The following is a 17,045-nucleotide window of genomic DNA, read 5'->3' as shown; positions in this document are numbered from 1 at the left end:
AGATGCGGGAAAGTGAAGGCCTGCGCTGCACGCGCGTCGCGGACTGGGCACATTTACAATCTAAAAATCACTGAAGGGTCCGTGTTGAGCCCGCGACGCGGGTCCAGCACGGATGATCTCAACCTGTCCGAATTTAATTATGATTTTGTCTATTCTTGAGTCATTAAATTCCTAGACTATAAATACGTATTTTAAGGGTTAAGAACGGGATGCTGAGATACTTTGAGACAATTGTAAGCCGCCATTAACCCTTCCTTCCCCGTTTTTACTTTTATCTTCATAAACCCTAAGCTAATCATGAATTCTTTTGTCTATGATCGAATCATGAGTAGCTAATCTCTTAATTCTAGGGTTGTGGCATAAGACTTGAAAGTTGGTTTGATGACAATTATTCTTTATTGATTTTCCATATTTTAGGTTTCTTATTTATTCTTGATCTTAATTGTTTGATTATCTAGCCAATAGTTAGACACTATCTGTGGCGTGTGAATTGAATTAGGGATAGGGAATTTGCATGCGTAATAAGAATAAATAGGGCTTGTTCGATATAATAGTTTCGCTAATGAGGATAGGAATATACCCTTTAGCCTTGCTTAGTTGAATCGGAGAAGTAAATGCGTTCTTGTTACCTCTGACGACCATAGGGATATAGGCGTTATAGTAGCATCTACAGGCTTGCGAGCAACTCGGAAGATACTCATAAAGTTATAATTAACCCGTCAACTAGTAACCCAGGAAATAAGATAAGTGGAATTGTCTCAAGATCAACTGGATTGTTGAAAGCCATGACCCTAGAACTTTTTCTCATCTGATAAACCTTACAATCTTTGGCGAAATATTCTCAGTCACAAAAACACCCATCACAAATTGTTTACTTTTCAGTTTTAGTTTAGTACCACTAACATCTTGATTTTCATTTTCTTAAATAGTTTTATTCGAATTTGAATTAGTTTAACAGTAGAATCTAAGTCTTTGTGGGATCGATATCTGGACTTAACAGTCCATATTACTTGTACGACCGCGTATACTTGCGTGTGCGTTTGGGAACAACACCTGATATTTCACTTGAGAACATTGGACCTGCACTTTATCAAATTTTCGGAAAAAAAATAAAAAAAGATATTCTTCTAATGACCACTATGGCTAAAGATACCATGCAGTTAAGTGTGGAAAGTAATCTTTAATTTTTTGGTGAGACAAAAAGTGCCCATAATCGATAGTTCGTGGCGAAGAAGGGAAAAATCAACCCAAAAAAAAAAAATACTATAATAAGCTTTGATATAAATAAGATTAAATGATTTTTACTATAATTTATATTTATTAACACATTTAGACGATTGTAATGAACTACTTATAGTATATTTCAACCTTTCAGGTTATCAATAAGATCTTATAATTATATGATTTACGTTCTAGCCATTGCCTTTAAAGTTAACTTGATTGATATATTTATCTAAGTTAATATATACTAGCATTATAAAATATATTTGTTCCATCAAAATAATTCAACTGATTATAAGTTTATAACAGGTTAGTAATCATTTTTTTTTTTCAAATCACCAACTAAGAAGGCTTTTTATGTTAGGAGTTACCTGTAAGTTTTATGTGATATGAGCATACTCATTTAATTTGCTATTGATTCTTAGAGAATTATTTTTATTGGTCATAAAAGATACATTGTATACTAAAAAACAATACACCATATACACAAAGAAAAAAATGTATACACTTATTATACATTCTAACAGTTTGCTAAACAAGATAAAAAGGAAGAATTAACTAGGTATCAGAGGTCAAGGTCTGACTTACTGAATCATTTAAGGCTTTACGTGCATATGCAAGTGTGAAGAACCATTTTCTTATTCGAACTGAATCTACTCCAAAGTCCTTTGAAATCTTATTGGCATATTCTCAATAAACAGGCTCGCAAAAATCATGATAAAATGGCATGATTTATGACACTAAAAGAACAAATGAAAAGAAAGAAATAAAGGGAGAAAAAAAAATAGGAACATAATACTTACTTCTCATTCACTCATAACGATCTGTTGACGAAATTGTTGAACTTTTTAATCAAGTTGAAATCAACAGGACTCTCAATACTTGTTTGAAAGGGATGCTTTGTAGTTTATAGAGAAGATGCGCTTATTTGGAGAAGCTTGAACGCTACTACAACCACAATCAAATTTGGTCATGTATGGCGATTCACATGCCGCTGCTGATTTTCGTGGTCTGCTAGGTATTATAGGTGTGTCATCCAAAACAACAACAACTTTACCAAGTGTAGAAGTCCTACAGAAGCCTCCACCACATTTTTCTCCATTTTTGCAATAACAGCAACAATATTTTTATCCACCACATTTCTCTCCACCGCTACAACATCATCAACTACATTTGTATCTACCAAATTTGTATCCACCCCTGCAACATCATCAACTACATTTGTATCGACCAAATTTGTATCCACCCCTGCAACATCATCACCTACATTTGTAACCACCACATTTTTGTAACACTCCATAAATCCGGGTTAGGTGTGAATGTGTTAAAATGAGATGTAGTGTAAAATTTTAGGTATATGAAGTCCCATCAAGATGATTTGGGGGGGGGGGGGGGAATAGTTGTTTTAAGATCAACACGAATAGTGGGGTGCATAAGATTCGATAGAATCAACTAAGTTTTCGGTAGGCCTACCTTCCAACCTGTTTACGTGAAAATCCGTTAGGAATTTGAGAAAAATTAAATAAGAAAGTTGTATCCCTTTGAAATACCTTTCCAATGATATATTGTGGAGATCAAACGGACATGTGAGCAAGAAGTTATGACCGTTTTACCGATCTGCATTTCGCAGGTCGTGTCGCAAATTGAAAGCTCGAAGTTGTGCCTCTCTGGCACAACTTGCGATGGTGCTACATCCAGCAGGTCACACCTGTGTTTATCAGGTTGTGTCGCAGGTGGTGAAGCAGCTATAAAAGCACATCTCGTGAATTTTTCAAAAATTATTCATTCCACTTCGTTTTTGGCCGACTTTTTGAGGAGAAAAGACCCTAGAACTTCTCCAGACCCTAAAAGGTGAGTTCCTAACCATCCTATGATTAAACCACATCAAAATAACAAGGATTAACACTATATTATCATCCCAATCCATAGATTCTTGAGAATCAAAGGAAGAACAATTGAAGAAGATTTTTTGGGGAATCTCAATAAAGGTAAGATCTTTAACCTCTAATGGTGTTTATTGAATGGATTGATACTAGCATGGGTTATTACAAGTGATTAGAATTTTATGGGTAAATCATATGAAAGGAAGAACATGAATGTTGGCTAAAAAACTCTAGTGTTTTTTCAATAAGGGTGGGATGGGTAGAATTAGATGGAAGTCCTAATCTTTCTCATCTAAATCAATTGTTAGAGTGATTTTTGAACCTTGGAAAACCCGTTTGATAGCGTTATAGCAGGAATTGAGGTATGTCTATTTTTCGAACACACCTTTTTTCAAACGTTTAAAGTGATTCTTTGGCAAGGTTTGTGTGCGTGAGGGACATGCATTAAACCTTTGTGTGTATTATGTATGTATGCATGTATATATACTTTTTCTTCCGGCGAACATGAACCTTTCTCTTTTTGATGAGTCAAAACCATCCTCATCATCATTAGGATGAATGCATTTCTTTCTCTTTTTGAAGGACCAACATCAACCTCATCATCGGCTTTGCAATTTTTAAACCTTTGCTACCCATTTTTCGCTTCCTTTTAGAACCTTTGTCTTTTTGAAGTATCAATGGCTTTTGTACATAATCACTCCCAATCCCATCTACATGCATTTTACTTTGTGACCTAGTCACTCTCTCAGTAGGAGAATCAACTAATACTGCACTCTGTGACCTAGTCTTTCTACCAGAGGGAGTATCAACGACAACTACACCATCGACACTCTTGCCCTGGTCCTTCTAACAATGGAGTGCTTGGGTTTCCCTTAATTAACCTTATTTGAATACTTCAACTAACCCCCATTCCAAGCCCCTTTGATGATTATGTAAAATCATTGTCCTCGAAAACAAACTTAGGATTGAATTTTGATAGAAACTAAGCGTCCACCAAAACAGATAAGGGACCAGGTACCTTATCTGTTCCCTCAAGCTAAAACAGAAAGTAAACAAGACACGATGTTTATGTGGAAAACTCCTTACTCATTGGATTAAAAACCACGACCTACCCAGGTAGGATTTCCAACTTCACTAACTGAGCAATGTCTTTTAGATTACAAGCCTTTTGCAACCAAGGAATAAGCCTACTAATCCCTCCCTTTACAATACCTCTATTGCAAGCACTTACTTGACTAACTCTAGCCAAGAACCAAACTAATTCAACTTCCTCTAGATGAACTTCAACTCACCATAACTAACTCTAGTTACGTGCCTACACAAAAAGCTTAATAAACCAAATACTTACAAAATCCCTTCTTAAAAAAAGTGTAGGTTTACAATATAAAGACCAAGAGATAAAGACTAAAATAACCTAGGACTTAAGACTTCTTCAGTATTGGGATATGGTCCTTGGAGCAATTTAGTCTTGATCTTGAGAGCTTTGAGAAAGCAGTGGCAGCTACTCTTTTCAACAATGAGAATAATATATTTTGAGTTGCTAGGTCAAACAAATGCCAACATGTTGTTTATATAGGGGGTCAAGTGAGGAGCATGTGAGAAGCATGTGACATAGATAGAGACATTGCATGGTCTGTCTGTCCTGCTGTGGCTCTGTAAGTCGGAACAGTGTCGCAGCTTTACAACTGTCACAGTCGTACAATGCCCAGGGGACCTGATCAAGGACCTGGTCCCTGATTCATATGTCAATCATCAAAACTCATAACTCATCAAATTTTAACCCTCTAGCCGCTAACTTCACCGCAGGCTTTGATTTTCCTTTGTAGCCATTAGTATCAAGCTACAATGAGAGCGCGCCGACCTTACAATGGAGAAAAACTGAGAAAAAAGGCATAATCATAGAGAAGTTTGAAGAAAATGGAGAAAATCATAGAAGGAACCCCCTTTTGGGAAGGAAACTCAAATAAGGGAGGTATATTGCAGAATGTTTTGGTGGTAAGGAAATTTCGGAAAAGGAAAGGTATTTGGATTGACGTGTACAATTGAGAGCAAGGAATATATTGGTGGGCTACTTGTGTCATTAATTTGGGTTGAACGTTTCTTCCGAGTCATTTAGGTCAAAATTGGGCCATTAAAATTTGTGGCAGCCCCGCGTCCTCTTCCCATGCTTATTATGTTAGGAGTTACATGTAAGTTTTATTAAGTGATATGACAATATTTAGTTTGTTTGTTTTTTTTTTATTCTTAGAGAATTATTATTACTATTTATATATCTTTAGTTTATTGTGTACTTTTATTTTTAATATATATATAAGTAAAGGATATGAGTTGGTTAAATTAGAAAGCATAACATGTGAAGATTCATGCCTTGTTTGGAAGTGAAATGTACTATTTGGGTAACTTGTGTTCTTGTACGTCTTTAGAGCTTAAAGAGAGGGGAAAAAAAAATCCAGAAGGGGGCAGAGAGTCAAAGAGTTACAAGGCGTGGCAGTAAATAATTGGGTAAAATAGGAAGAAACACGCAAAGGAGTTGGTGTTCCTGCGGTATTAAGGCATGACCACCCTCAATTAAACAAAACAAAAAGGAAAAGTCCCCTTAATTAAGAATAATAATCCATTACTAAATCGTAGCCTCGTTAATACTTAGCAGTTACGCTTTGACCCCTCCTTCAACGACTGTTACAAGGGAAGGTACTAATTTACAAGACAAATTCTCTTTGGACTTCACTTTTATTACCCAAAATTTGAAATTTGGATCAGATGGCGGAAGGAGGAAATCCGTCCAGGTATGTGAAGTTGACAAAAGATCAAGCACCTCGCGAAGACATTAAACCTGGCGAGCTTAATCAGCCTATTGATGTCCCCCAGGTCTCTATCATCTCTTTCATTTTTTCAAAATACTGTTGCCTATTACTTTACAATCAATCTATTGTAGAGTTTTCTTTTAAGTCCTACATTTCTGACTTAGCTAGTAGTATAATACCCCAGTGTAGCAAAAAAGGTTTTTTTTTTTTTTTAGATCAAAGTGATTAGCACTACTCCCAAGGCATAGTGTGCGGAAATATTGCATTATACTCCCACCGTTCCAATTTATAAGAGAGTGTTTGACTAGACACAAAGTTTAAGAAAGAAACGATTGACTTTTGAATCTTGTGGTCTAAAACAAGTTTGAAGAAATTTTTGTGGCTAGACATCATTTCATTAAGGGTAAAATGAGAATTCTAGAGTTAAATTGTTGTTAAATATAGAAAGGTGTCATTATTTTTGGGACTGACTGAAAAAAAAAGAGTGTCATATATAAATTGGGATGGAGGGAGTATCTTTTTTCATAGCTGCTGACTGGAACTCAGTACGTTTGGTGATTGGTTTGGTAATATGATCCTGTGATTGCATTTGAGTCCTTGGTGAACATCACACCTCGACTGATCCACCGGACAGCCTGTTACAACGCATAGGCACAAGTAACCGGTCAAGGTTGGAGCATATAGGCTCACGCTTAGTGTCCTAACTGCGACTTTGCTCGTAGATTTTATCTGATATGACCAGATCTGCAGTTTAGAGAAATGGAAAGGGAGTGATGTTTGGCATTAGGCTCATTATAGATAGTGAAGGACTTCTTTGCTGAGCGTTTCAAACTATTTATAGGCACCAAAAGTATGGAGTTACCTATATTAACTCAATTAGAGTTACATTTCTTGTGTAGTTGTGATATTTAGAAAAATTCAATTGTAAGACGGAAGACCTAAGAGTAAACATTATTGGTTTTCCTGGCGTCCGATGTTGCTAATGTCATTTTTCCAAAATATCAAATTGTGGCTTAGAAAGATTAAACCGACTTACAACTGTGATTGGAGTTTTTGGCGTCAACAAGACCAGGATTTTGTACGTATGTTGCTCCATTATTGAGGCTTTTCTCATTTCAACTTATTCCAATGAAAAGTAGTAGGGAGAAAGCTTATTTGTTTGGTTAAAGGTGCCGAAGTGTCTAGGCCTTCCATGAGCAAATGATTTTTAGCATTAATAAGCATCTGGATTCTCCCACCTCATCTTTCTTTAGTACATTGTGATTCCATCAATCAGTTGCATCAGTATAATCCTTCTGCTGGGAATTCTGTTCAAGTCCATCTTATGCTCAGCTCGTCAGTTTATGCATATGCACCTATACCAGGTATAAGTAAAGGGACTTTATGTTTTATTTCGCACAGTCAGATTGTGATAGATCGTCGCCTAATAAACATTTAGGTTCCAGCTAAGCTGAAGCTACAGTACATTGGGATAAATGCAATATAACGTTGTAAGCAGTGATCACACCTGTTGCCTTTGAATGTGTTAATACAGGCCATGAGTATGGTTTAACTTGTTGATAATTGTTAAGGAAATTTAGTTGGTGGTGAGAAAAGGCCTCTTGCAATCTTTCTTCGGGGTTATTTTTGTTATCTTTAGCATCTTCATATGACTTTCCTATTTGGGCCCTTTGCCTAAATATAAGAATAACTGGGCTAGAGGTGTATAAATCATAAATATTACTATGTCAGAAATCAATCAGTCAAGCTTGGCCTTTGAGCTTCTGTGGTAAGTGTCAGAATTTATCTGTGTTTGTTTAACTATCCAAACTGATGCAGTAGCTAATGTAAATTGAAAGATGGTGCAAAGAGATTGAAGAAGGTTTAAGTAGTGCAGCAGAATTCAAATTTAAGTCGTAAAGTTGCTCCAAATCTCTTCCATCTTGGTTAATTTCTTATTTGTTGTTAGTGAGTCTTGGCTGCTTTCTCTTCTGGTTTTCGATTTCCATGTGGTAGTTCTCTAGTTTTACATAACATTCCAAGAAAGCTTTGGCAGAATATTTGCTGATAGCTACCAGCTGGAAGCTCCTGTAATAGTTTCCAGGTTTCCAAGCTGCAGATCGCAATTTCATTATAATTGTTCCATGTTACCCCTAATATTTCAGATTACCAAATTTTAACCCAACAAAGCTGTCTTATATTACTACAACACCAAAAACATATTGCCATGGCATTAACTTTATTTCCTTCTCAATTTAGCTCAGTTTATCAAAACGGAGTTCTTACCAGAGTATAGTGTTGTAAAAGAGCCATCATTTCATTGCTTAAAGTGCAGAGTTATTGCTTCATGGATGAAACCATTTACTCGAGGAAGTGATGCAAAATAAGGAGTTATCTCTTCATAGGTGAAGCCAGGCGCTTCATAGAAGTATATGTTTCAAATAATAACACGCAAAGTGATCTCAACAAAAACACTCGGTCCTTGAATCTAGGAGTTGGGCTAATATCGGCGTTGTTGTATATTACTCCCTCTGTCCCAAAAAGATTGTCCTCCTTTCCTTTTTAGTCTGTCCCAAAAAGATTGTCCCCTTTCTATATTTAGAAATAATTTAACTATATGAGATGATTTACAGCCACACAAATATCTAAGGTTTGTTTTGGACCACACATTTCAAAAGTCTTCCTTTATTTCTTAAACTTTATGCCAAGTCAGAAGAGGACAATCTTTTTGGGACGGAGGGAGTAGATAATAAAATTAGTTATTTTAATTGCAGTCCGATCATTATAGTACTAAATTAATATATGGTTTGTACTTATTGTGATTGTGCGCTTCACCTCTCACTTTTCACTTCAAGTTCCGAGGACCTTGTCGGTCTTTTGCGTCTTTTGCTATAGATTTTGATGTAGTTGCTATTGGATCCCTAAATAATTTTTTTTTTAATCAAGTAAGGTATTTTTTAATAGATAGTACTAACGAGGTACTACAAATGTACAAATGGGAGTATCAGGGTTATCTTTATAGTTACAACATCATAGCTTCCAAGAAATCCAATAGACAGGCTGTGTTGTCCAGCGTATTATGTCTATACCATGAATACAAATAGTGTAGACATCTATAGTCCCAAAAGAAGAATATTGCCATTCCCTCATAATATTTATTATTCCTTTCCAACCATAAGGTATCATTTTTCCCTCATAATATTTATTATTCCTTAGAAGGGGAGCCTTGGCGTAACTGGTAAAGTTGCTGCCATGTGACCAGGAGGTCACGGGTTCGAGCCGTGGAAATAGCCTCTTGCAGAAATGCAAGGTAAGGTTGCATACAATAGACCCTTGTGGTCCGGCCCTTCCCTGGACCCCGCACATAGCGGGAGCTTAGTGCACCGGGCTGCCCTTTTTAATATTTATTATTCCTTTCCAACCATAAGGTCTCATTTTTCCCTGCAAGTAAGATAGTAGACTTCTCACATCTTGAGGCATCACCCAAAAAACTCCAAAAATATGCAAGAAGAAAGACCAAATCTGCCAAGTTAATTTGCAAGAAGAAGGAGATGATTGCTGGGTCTCCGTTGAATCTCCACACAAAGAACACCTACTGCAGAGCGAGTAACCTCTTCTCTGTAATGCTGCTTGGCTTAGACAAGCCTCTGTTGCTGCTAACAATCTACAGCAAGCTGCTTTGGGCACTGCCTTTGTTTTCCATAGTATCTTCCAAGGCCAGTTAATCTCCTAGTTCCTTGATTAATTTGCAGCAGAAAGTAGTAGATGTTTACTGAATAGCATCCGCTTTTGCTGGCTAACCATCAGTTGCGGAGCTAGGAATTTCACTAAGGGGGTTCAAAATATAAAAAAGTAAACACACGAAGAAGCCAAAGGGGGGTTCAACATCAGGAAAGGTGCACTGCAAACAATTAAATAGTTGAGTTATTTCATCCAATATCCAATCTTTTAAACCCCTTCTAAAATGGAACTGCCATTCTGGGAGTAAATTGAAATTGCATAGTAGATATGTGTGGTCATAAGATGCATATATTGGAAACTTATATCAAACTATATTATGGAATATGCATCATGCACTGGAAGATACTTGTTGCTAAGCTATAGACAGCTATTCTGTTTAAGTAAACATTCTACAAATTTCTTTTTAGTTTTACTTAAATTTTGCAAATTGGCTGGGTTAGCTGATTTTAGTGAAATATTGGCTGACTATATTGCTCCTTTTACAAACTTCTCCATCAAATAATTGGTGTTGCTTGTACTGTTGTTTGGTCCTCCTATATCTTACTTTCTATAACAAATGTCATGTGGCATCCACTTCATTGGACAGTTAACTGGTCGGAAGTGCCATGAGTGTGGACAACCTTTGCCTGAGAGTTTTGAGCCTCCTGCAGACGAGCCTTGGACAACTGGAATTTTTGGATGTGCAGAGGACAAAGAGAGTTGTAAGTTCTTCTTTTTTTATTTATCATTTCACTATAAACAATTGGTGGCCTTCTCCGGTGCTGTTTACTATCTACTTGTTGCGCTATTCCTGAGGCTTGAAATTGCATTGGGACAGATGATGAATGGTATCTGAAACTACCATTATGTCATATAACATTGGAAGTGTTAATCTTTGTATTCTTCCAATTTAACCCAATTTATCTGCAATATATATTTGCATCTATTCGCTTATAAGTATTCTATAGTGCATTTTTTAAGTTGGGAGTTATTTCTTTTTGTAAGCAACAGTCATTGCTTGTCTGCTACAGAAAGCTGTAAAGACTCATGGTTAATAATATCTAAAACAAGTAGTGTTCTTTGTCTTGATTCATCATCTGTATTTCGATTACGTTGTTATATTGTTAAACCAAAACAATGGTTTTTTAATCACCCAAGGGAGTGTTCTAGTGGTCAATCGAGTGGTAGGTGCAAACCTTGGAGACCAGGGTTCAAATCCTAGCATAGACAAAAAATTCTAGGTGATTTCTTCTCATTTGCCTAAGCCTTGGTGGGCAGAGTTACTGGTACCTGTTTTGGGGGGAGGCAGCAGGTTCCGGTGGAATAATCAAGGTGCGCGAAAACTGACTCGGATTACACCCTTATCGGAGAATGAAAGGACAAAGGTGGTTTTTCTGAGACTTAAATTTTCAGATCCAATTATGGCTGACCAAGAGATAGCGGTTAGTTTGTCTGTCTTATTAGTGGCTGGCAGTTTTACACGAGTACGGTATGTGACCTTGATCTTATTGCCCAATCTGGTTTTGGTTATTATGTACACGTTAAACTGGTCTTAAGAGACGAACTCTAGGGCTAAAGCTGCAAATTATTTATCTCTTGATTAATTCATCTGAAATATATTTGAAACTATACAAGCTGGATGAGCATACTCTTTGTAGCAAAGTGACATTAATCTTCAACTAGTGCTTGGATACCTTTTTAATCTGCAAAAAATCGGTTTTCTGTTAAGCTAGTGCTGCGGTCGTTTACTATTTTGCTGGGCTTGATTTCTGGCATTCCTTAGCATCTCTGAATAAATGTTTGCATCACATTCCTGAATCTTGATATGAGGTATGCATTTTTTGTCAGTTTATGTGCCACACTTGCTTCTTCTAGCACTAATTTTTAATTACCTATATAGGCTGGAGAGGACTTTTCTGTCCATGTGTCTTGTTTGGGCATAATGTTGAGAGCCTAAGAGAAGATGATACTCCTTGGTCTACTCCTTGCATTTGTCATGCCATTTTTATTGAGGGTGGCATTGCGGTTGCAGCTGCAACAGCAACATTTCATGGCATTGATCCAAGGACGTCATTCCTCATTTGTGAAGGTTTATTATTTAGTTGGTGGATGTGTGGTATATACACTGGTCTGGTTCGGCAATCACTGCAGAAGAAGTATCATCTCAAGGTAGTCAATCTTTTCTGTCTGATACACAAAATTGTGCTTAATTGGCTTGAATTTCTGTATCATGGCCCTGGTTAATTCGATTGACAGTTACTATTTACCCCCAAAAGAAAACAAGGAATATGTGATTATGTTCTAGCCAAATTTAGTGTCGATAACTTTTCGTCAGCTATGGACGAAAAAAGTTTTTTATTGGCTTTGGTCTTATGCCGTCTCAACTCTCAACCAAATTGTCATTTCTCGTGGCATGCTGACGAGAAAAGACATCTTTTTGAGTTTATTATTGCACTCTGATCTATCATCACTTCTGTCCTAAGTTCATTGGTTGGCCATGAGACGGACTTGAGATCCACCATTTGTATTGCAAATGAGCAGAGTAGCATGCTTTTTTGTTAGATCCTTGTGTTATCTGCTAATTTCTTAACGTTGCAGAATTCGCCCTGTGATCCCTGTGTGGTGCATTGCTGCCTGCACTGGTGCGCCTTGTGCCAGGAGCACCGGGAGATGAAGAGCCGTCTGGCAGATAATGTTTCCATGCAAATGACAATAGTTAACCCTCCACCCGTTCAGGAGATGAATGCTGCTGGCGACAACCAAGAATCTGGACCATCCTCTACCAATGGGGTCGGACAAACTAACCTTGAGATGCAAGCTCTATGAGAGTTGTCCGCTTTGACTCTCCAATGTCAATTTGGCAAAGAGGGCGTGTGTTTTGCTAGGTCACAGTCAGATTTGGATCTAGGTTTATACAGATCAAAATGGAAAAATTAATACTTTTTTGGGTTAGAGGTATGTTCATCATGCATATAATTTTTTTTTATTTTTTTTTTTTGGTGAAATATGACGTTTCGTGGTGTTCAGAAACGAAGTAGTGGATGTGGGTTCTTAGACGCACAAATTAGGCCATCAAAACTCTCTTGTTATTTTTATCACACATGCATGAACCGTGTTACCTTTTGTTTTTGCTAGGTCGCTGCTCCCAACCTAGTCCCCTCCTCTACCCCCTCTTTCTAAGCAAAGTAACAAAACGAATGGATGTAATTAGAGATTATACGCAGGTTTTGAGTTCCATAAGTACCAAATGAACACGCAAGTAGCAGAGCACCTCACAATACAGGTTACTTTTTTTATAGGCTTAAGTCATTGAAACTCTCGAATTTGTCCTGAAAATTCATTCAGACCCTCCAACTGAGCCTCTTACCATTTGAACCCTTCAAAACTGCTTTTAATGTGTCATTTAAACACAATTGCTGAGGTAGCACAGGGCATGCGTTACACTGCTTCAAAAAGGGCGTGAGATGCCAATTTTTTCCTTCTTAAAAAAAAAATTAATTATAAGAAAAAACCTATTTTAAAACAATTTAACTAATTAAAAAAAAAACATTTCAAAAAACAATCTAAAAACCCAGCCCACCCTCCCCCGATCTGAAGCCGGATTCCATCGCTTTGCCGCCCTCGGTGTTTCCCTTCTCGAAACACTTCACTGCCACACGTATTCTGGTAAGTTAGCGTCAAACTCCTCCACTTCATCGTCCTCCACCGTTACTAGCGGCGTTTCTTCAATGGAGCAATGCCGGTAAAGCATCAACACTATTCCATCGACATCGCCAAATCAGAAAGACCCAGATTAAAATAAAAACGCAATAAAAAAATTGATACCAAATGGGTATGAGTTTTACCTCGCCTCAGATAGAAATCCATCTCTTTCCTGCAGTATGCTAACATCATAATGATTGATTAGGATCAATGTATTCTAACTTAAGTTGTTAAGGAACTAAACCGGAAAGCTCTTAATGATTTTTTATTTTTTTTTCAAATAATTTGAAGCAAAGATTAAGGCTTGTGAAAATGATAAGGAAAAGCAGAACATCACGCAGGCGGAGGAGAAGAAAGAGATGGTTGTGGCAGGGGGGGGGGGGGGGGGGGGGGCGAAGCTGTTGTGTTGAAAAAGAGAAACAATGTTTTTTTTTTTGAAAAATCATTTTTTTATTTGTTTAAGTTAAATTCACATGTCTCCGTGATAATTACACGCACATTTTGTGTTTGGATGCATATTAATTTGGTGTTCAAGTGGCACAGTAAAAGTGATTTGGGAGGATTCAAATAATAGGAGTCTCAGTTGGAGGATCTGTCGATGACTTAAGCCTTTTTAATATTAACCAACGAAATGACTTCATTACTAAGAACTTCTATAGCTCGCGTATTTTGATAGGTATATGATTTCTAACGGAGCTATCTGTAATCTGTGACTGTTGCATTTTCCGTTTAAGGGAAAGCTAGATGTTAAAGCCTTATTGTGCATTCACTTTAGTTTTTGGGTTTGTTAAGCACATTTCTGTATAGTTTGTAATTGTAAAATACTGAGAGACCAGGATTACGATAATCTACTGTTGAAAAAGAGCAAATTCGGGATGTAAACGATTTACTATTTACATTTGATCAAACAGAGACTGATCAGATAATGCCAATCGCGAAGCTTGTGTGATTAGTTACATCCAATAAATACATCATGATAAACTTTTTAGTTCAAGGACTCGTTTTTTGTTTAGTAAAGGAAAAACATTAAAATATAGTTCAATTACATTCTCAAGTCCTTGAAATTCTACCATGTGCATACGGCTGAAGTACCAAACGCATAAATTACAAGCTGCACAGCACTGGCCTCAACCATTAGATACTCCTCAAGCATCATCATCATTATCAAGGCAACCCGGTCTAGGAAGCTCTTGCCTCTTGAGAAGCTCTAAACTGGAACCCCTTCCTGTTGAAACGTGGCTCATCTTGTCCGCAAGCCCAAACTTCTTCACAGCCTCAACAGAATCACCACCAGCTATGATTGTTGTTACTCCCTTCCCAGTAAGTTCTGCCAGTTTTTTTGCAATAGCCTTTGTTCCAGCAGCAAATTTGTCATGCTTGTGCACTCCCATCTGTCCATTACGGAAGATAGTTTTCACAGTATCTACAGTTTCGCTAAAGAACTTGATAGCATCAGGCCCAATATTTAAACCCATCTAGTCATCATTGGGGATTTTAGTTGCTTGAACAACTTTGGTCATGGCCTTAGACCCAGCTTATCTGCCATCATTACATAACGAGGAAACAATAGACGTGCATTGTTTGCACCTGCGTAGGCCATATTTGATTTCTCCACATCAAGCTCATGTCTTTCCACAAATGAGGACACAACATAGTGCCCTTTGGCCTTTAAGAAAGTACAGATAATGCCTCCACCAAGCAATTAAGTGTCAAAACCTTTTTATCCAGTAAGTGACTTTATCAAACGACTCTTAGTTGATAGTTTTGAACCACCAACAATGGCAACGAATGGCGTCTATGGTTTTTCTACAGCTCTAATAAGATAGTCAGGTTCCTTTCGCATGAGTAATCCAGCAACAGCTGGTTCCAAGATATTAGCAACCCCTTCTGTAGAGGCGTATAGTCGGTGTGCAGTCCCAAAGGCCTCATTGACAAACAAATCTGCAAGCGACACCAAATTACTTGCAAAGTCCTCATCGTCGAAAATCTCTTCTTTATATAATCTCAAATTTTCCAGCACCAGAACTCCTCCCTGCGGTGATGCATTAACTAAATTCTTAACTTGTTCGCCAATGCAATCATTTGCCAATGTGACCTGGAATCCCAATAGCTCTGATAACCTAGCGAGATGAAAACCGATATAGCTCCCTTGTCTCAAAGACCACGCCAATTTACAACGGAGTTCAACCATACATCTTCACTGCCTCATTGGACGTATTCTATTGGGTATTCAGGTTCCTGAGAACTCCCATTAGTTGAGTGACCATTTCAGAAATTTACCATAGACTTTAGGGATCATATTTTGTTGTATATGAACATGCCAAGAGAAAGGGACAACGCCATGGCTGCAGACACCTGTTTGCAGATGATGCCATACCAGGTCGCTCTGCCAAGATACGGGTCAGATTTTCTCAATGCAGTAAAGTAGGGGTGATTTACAAGAATGGCCTGTAGAGGTGAGTGGTCTTGAATTTTTTACCCCACTTACTCCATGGTCAAAACTTTTTGACTTCTGACTTTGAAAGTCAGCCATGAGGCAAGTGGGGTGAAGACGTACCAAGATCATTGGGTGTAATTTACTGTGTAACAAAGGTATAGTATAGGGAAATTCATTGGCTAAATTGAACTTCAGAGGAAGGGAGTAAAAACCCTTCAAAAATCTTAACCTTTCTCGAGTTCCATAAAAAGCCTCATTTTGAACATTAAAAGATATTTAGGAGGCTCAGGTTCGCCTTTTCTCAAACATAAGCTAAACCCCGCCATGGCTGCAAGCTTACGGAGCCTTTCTGAGAGGTGGAAACCAAAATAGCTCCAATATCTCACAAGACCCCCCAAAACCTGCCACACAAAGATATAGCAAGACCCAACCATCTGATGAGTAAAGAATGAAAATCATCACACCAGCCTCGTATTCCAGCAAGCTTTCTTTCAATTTGAACAAAGCTGTTGAACTTAGAACATTGAGCCCCTTTGTGAAAGCTTGCGCAGCCCATTCTTCTGGAACCGGGGGGAGTTCCATCCGTTCCCTTTGGAACTGATTGACGAACTCACGCAGTAACTCATCGTCTCTTTGGGTTATACGAAAAATATCGGCCTTGCGGGCCTGCACCTTTTTGGCACCGGCGTGGACCTTGATGAAGGCATCGGCGAGCATTTCGAAGGAGGTGATCGAATGCTCAGGTAGATGGTCGTACCATGTCAATACTCCTTTTGATAGAGTTTCCCCGAACTTCTTCAGCAGTACCGATTCAATTTCGTCCTCCTCCATATCATTGCCCTTTATGGCACATGTGTATGAGGTCACGTGCTCGTGCGGGTCCGTTGTGCCATCATATTTCTGGATATCCGGCATTTTAAACCTCTTCGGGATTAATTTCGGGGCCGCACTCGGAGGAAAAGGCCTTTGGATGTACCTCTTCGAATCCGGCCCTTTCAGTAAAGGCGGAGCCCCCGAGATTTGATCCACCCGAGAGTTGTATGTTTCGACCCTCTTCTCGGTTGAGTCTACCCGTTTCGCCAAAGTTTCGAGCATTTTTAGAACCTCGGTGGAGGACCCAGCTCCGGATCCATCGCTCTCAATAACGCGTGCCTCCTCCCTTCTGGGTTCAGCAACACCGCTCGTTTTTTCCGGGGTCACTGTATCCCCTCTGTTTTGCAACCGGGCTATCGCGATTCCTTGTTTGGCAATCGCCGCTCTCTGCTCTTGTCACACCCTAACCTTACTAGGGTGTGATGG

The 17,045-nt window shown here is 38.2% G+C and overlaps 1 protein-coding gene and 1 pseudogene across 1 annotated transcript; one reads left to right on the top strand and one right to left on the bottom strand.

Moving 5' to 3' along the window:
* Nucleotides 1-5,569: 5,569 nt before the first annotated feature.
* LOC132631712 (cell number regulator 6-like) lies at nt 5,570-12,741 on the top strand. The gene is made up of 4 exons (XM_060347393.1): nt 5,570-5,972; nt 10,215-10,329; nt 11,508-11,776; nt 12,206-12,741. The coding sequence occupies exons 1-4, from the start codon at nt 5,865-5,867 to the stop codon at nt 12,431-12,433; spliced, it is 720 nt and encodes a 239-aa protein (XP_060203376.1). The 5' UTR covers nt 5,570-5,864; the 3' UTR covers nt 12,434-12,741.
* A 1,437-nt stretch (nt 12,742-14,178) lies between these two features.
* Nucleotides 14,179-15,500, bottom strand: LOC132631711 (phosphoglycerate kinase 3, cytosolic-like; annotated as a pseudogene).
* Between the last annotated feature and the right edge of the window lie 1,545 nt (nt 15,501-17,045).

This window comes from Lycium barbarum, chromosome 3 (genome assembly GCF_019175385.1).
Source record: "Lycium barbarum isolate Lr01 chromosome 3, ASM1917538v2, whole genome shotgun sequence".
In the NCBI taxonomy this organism is placed as follows: Eukaryota; Viridiplantae; Streptophyta; class Magnoliopsida; order Solanales; family Solanaceae; genus Lycium; species Lycium barbarum.
This window is presented reverse-complemented; position numbering and strand designations above follow the sequence as displayed.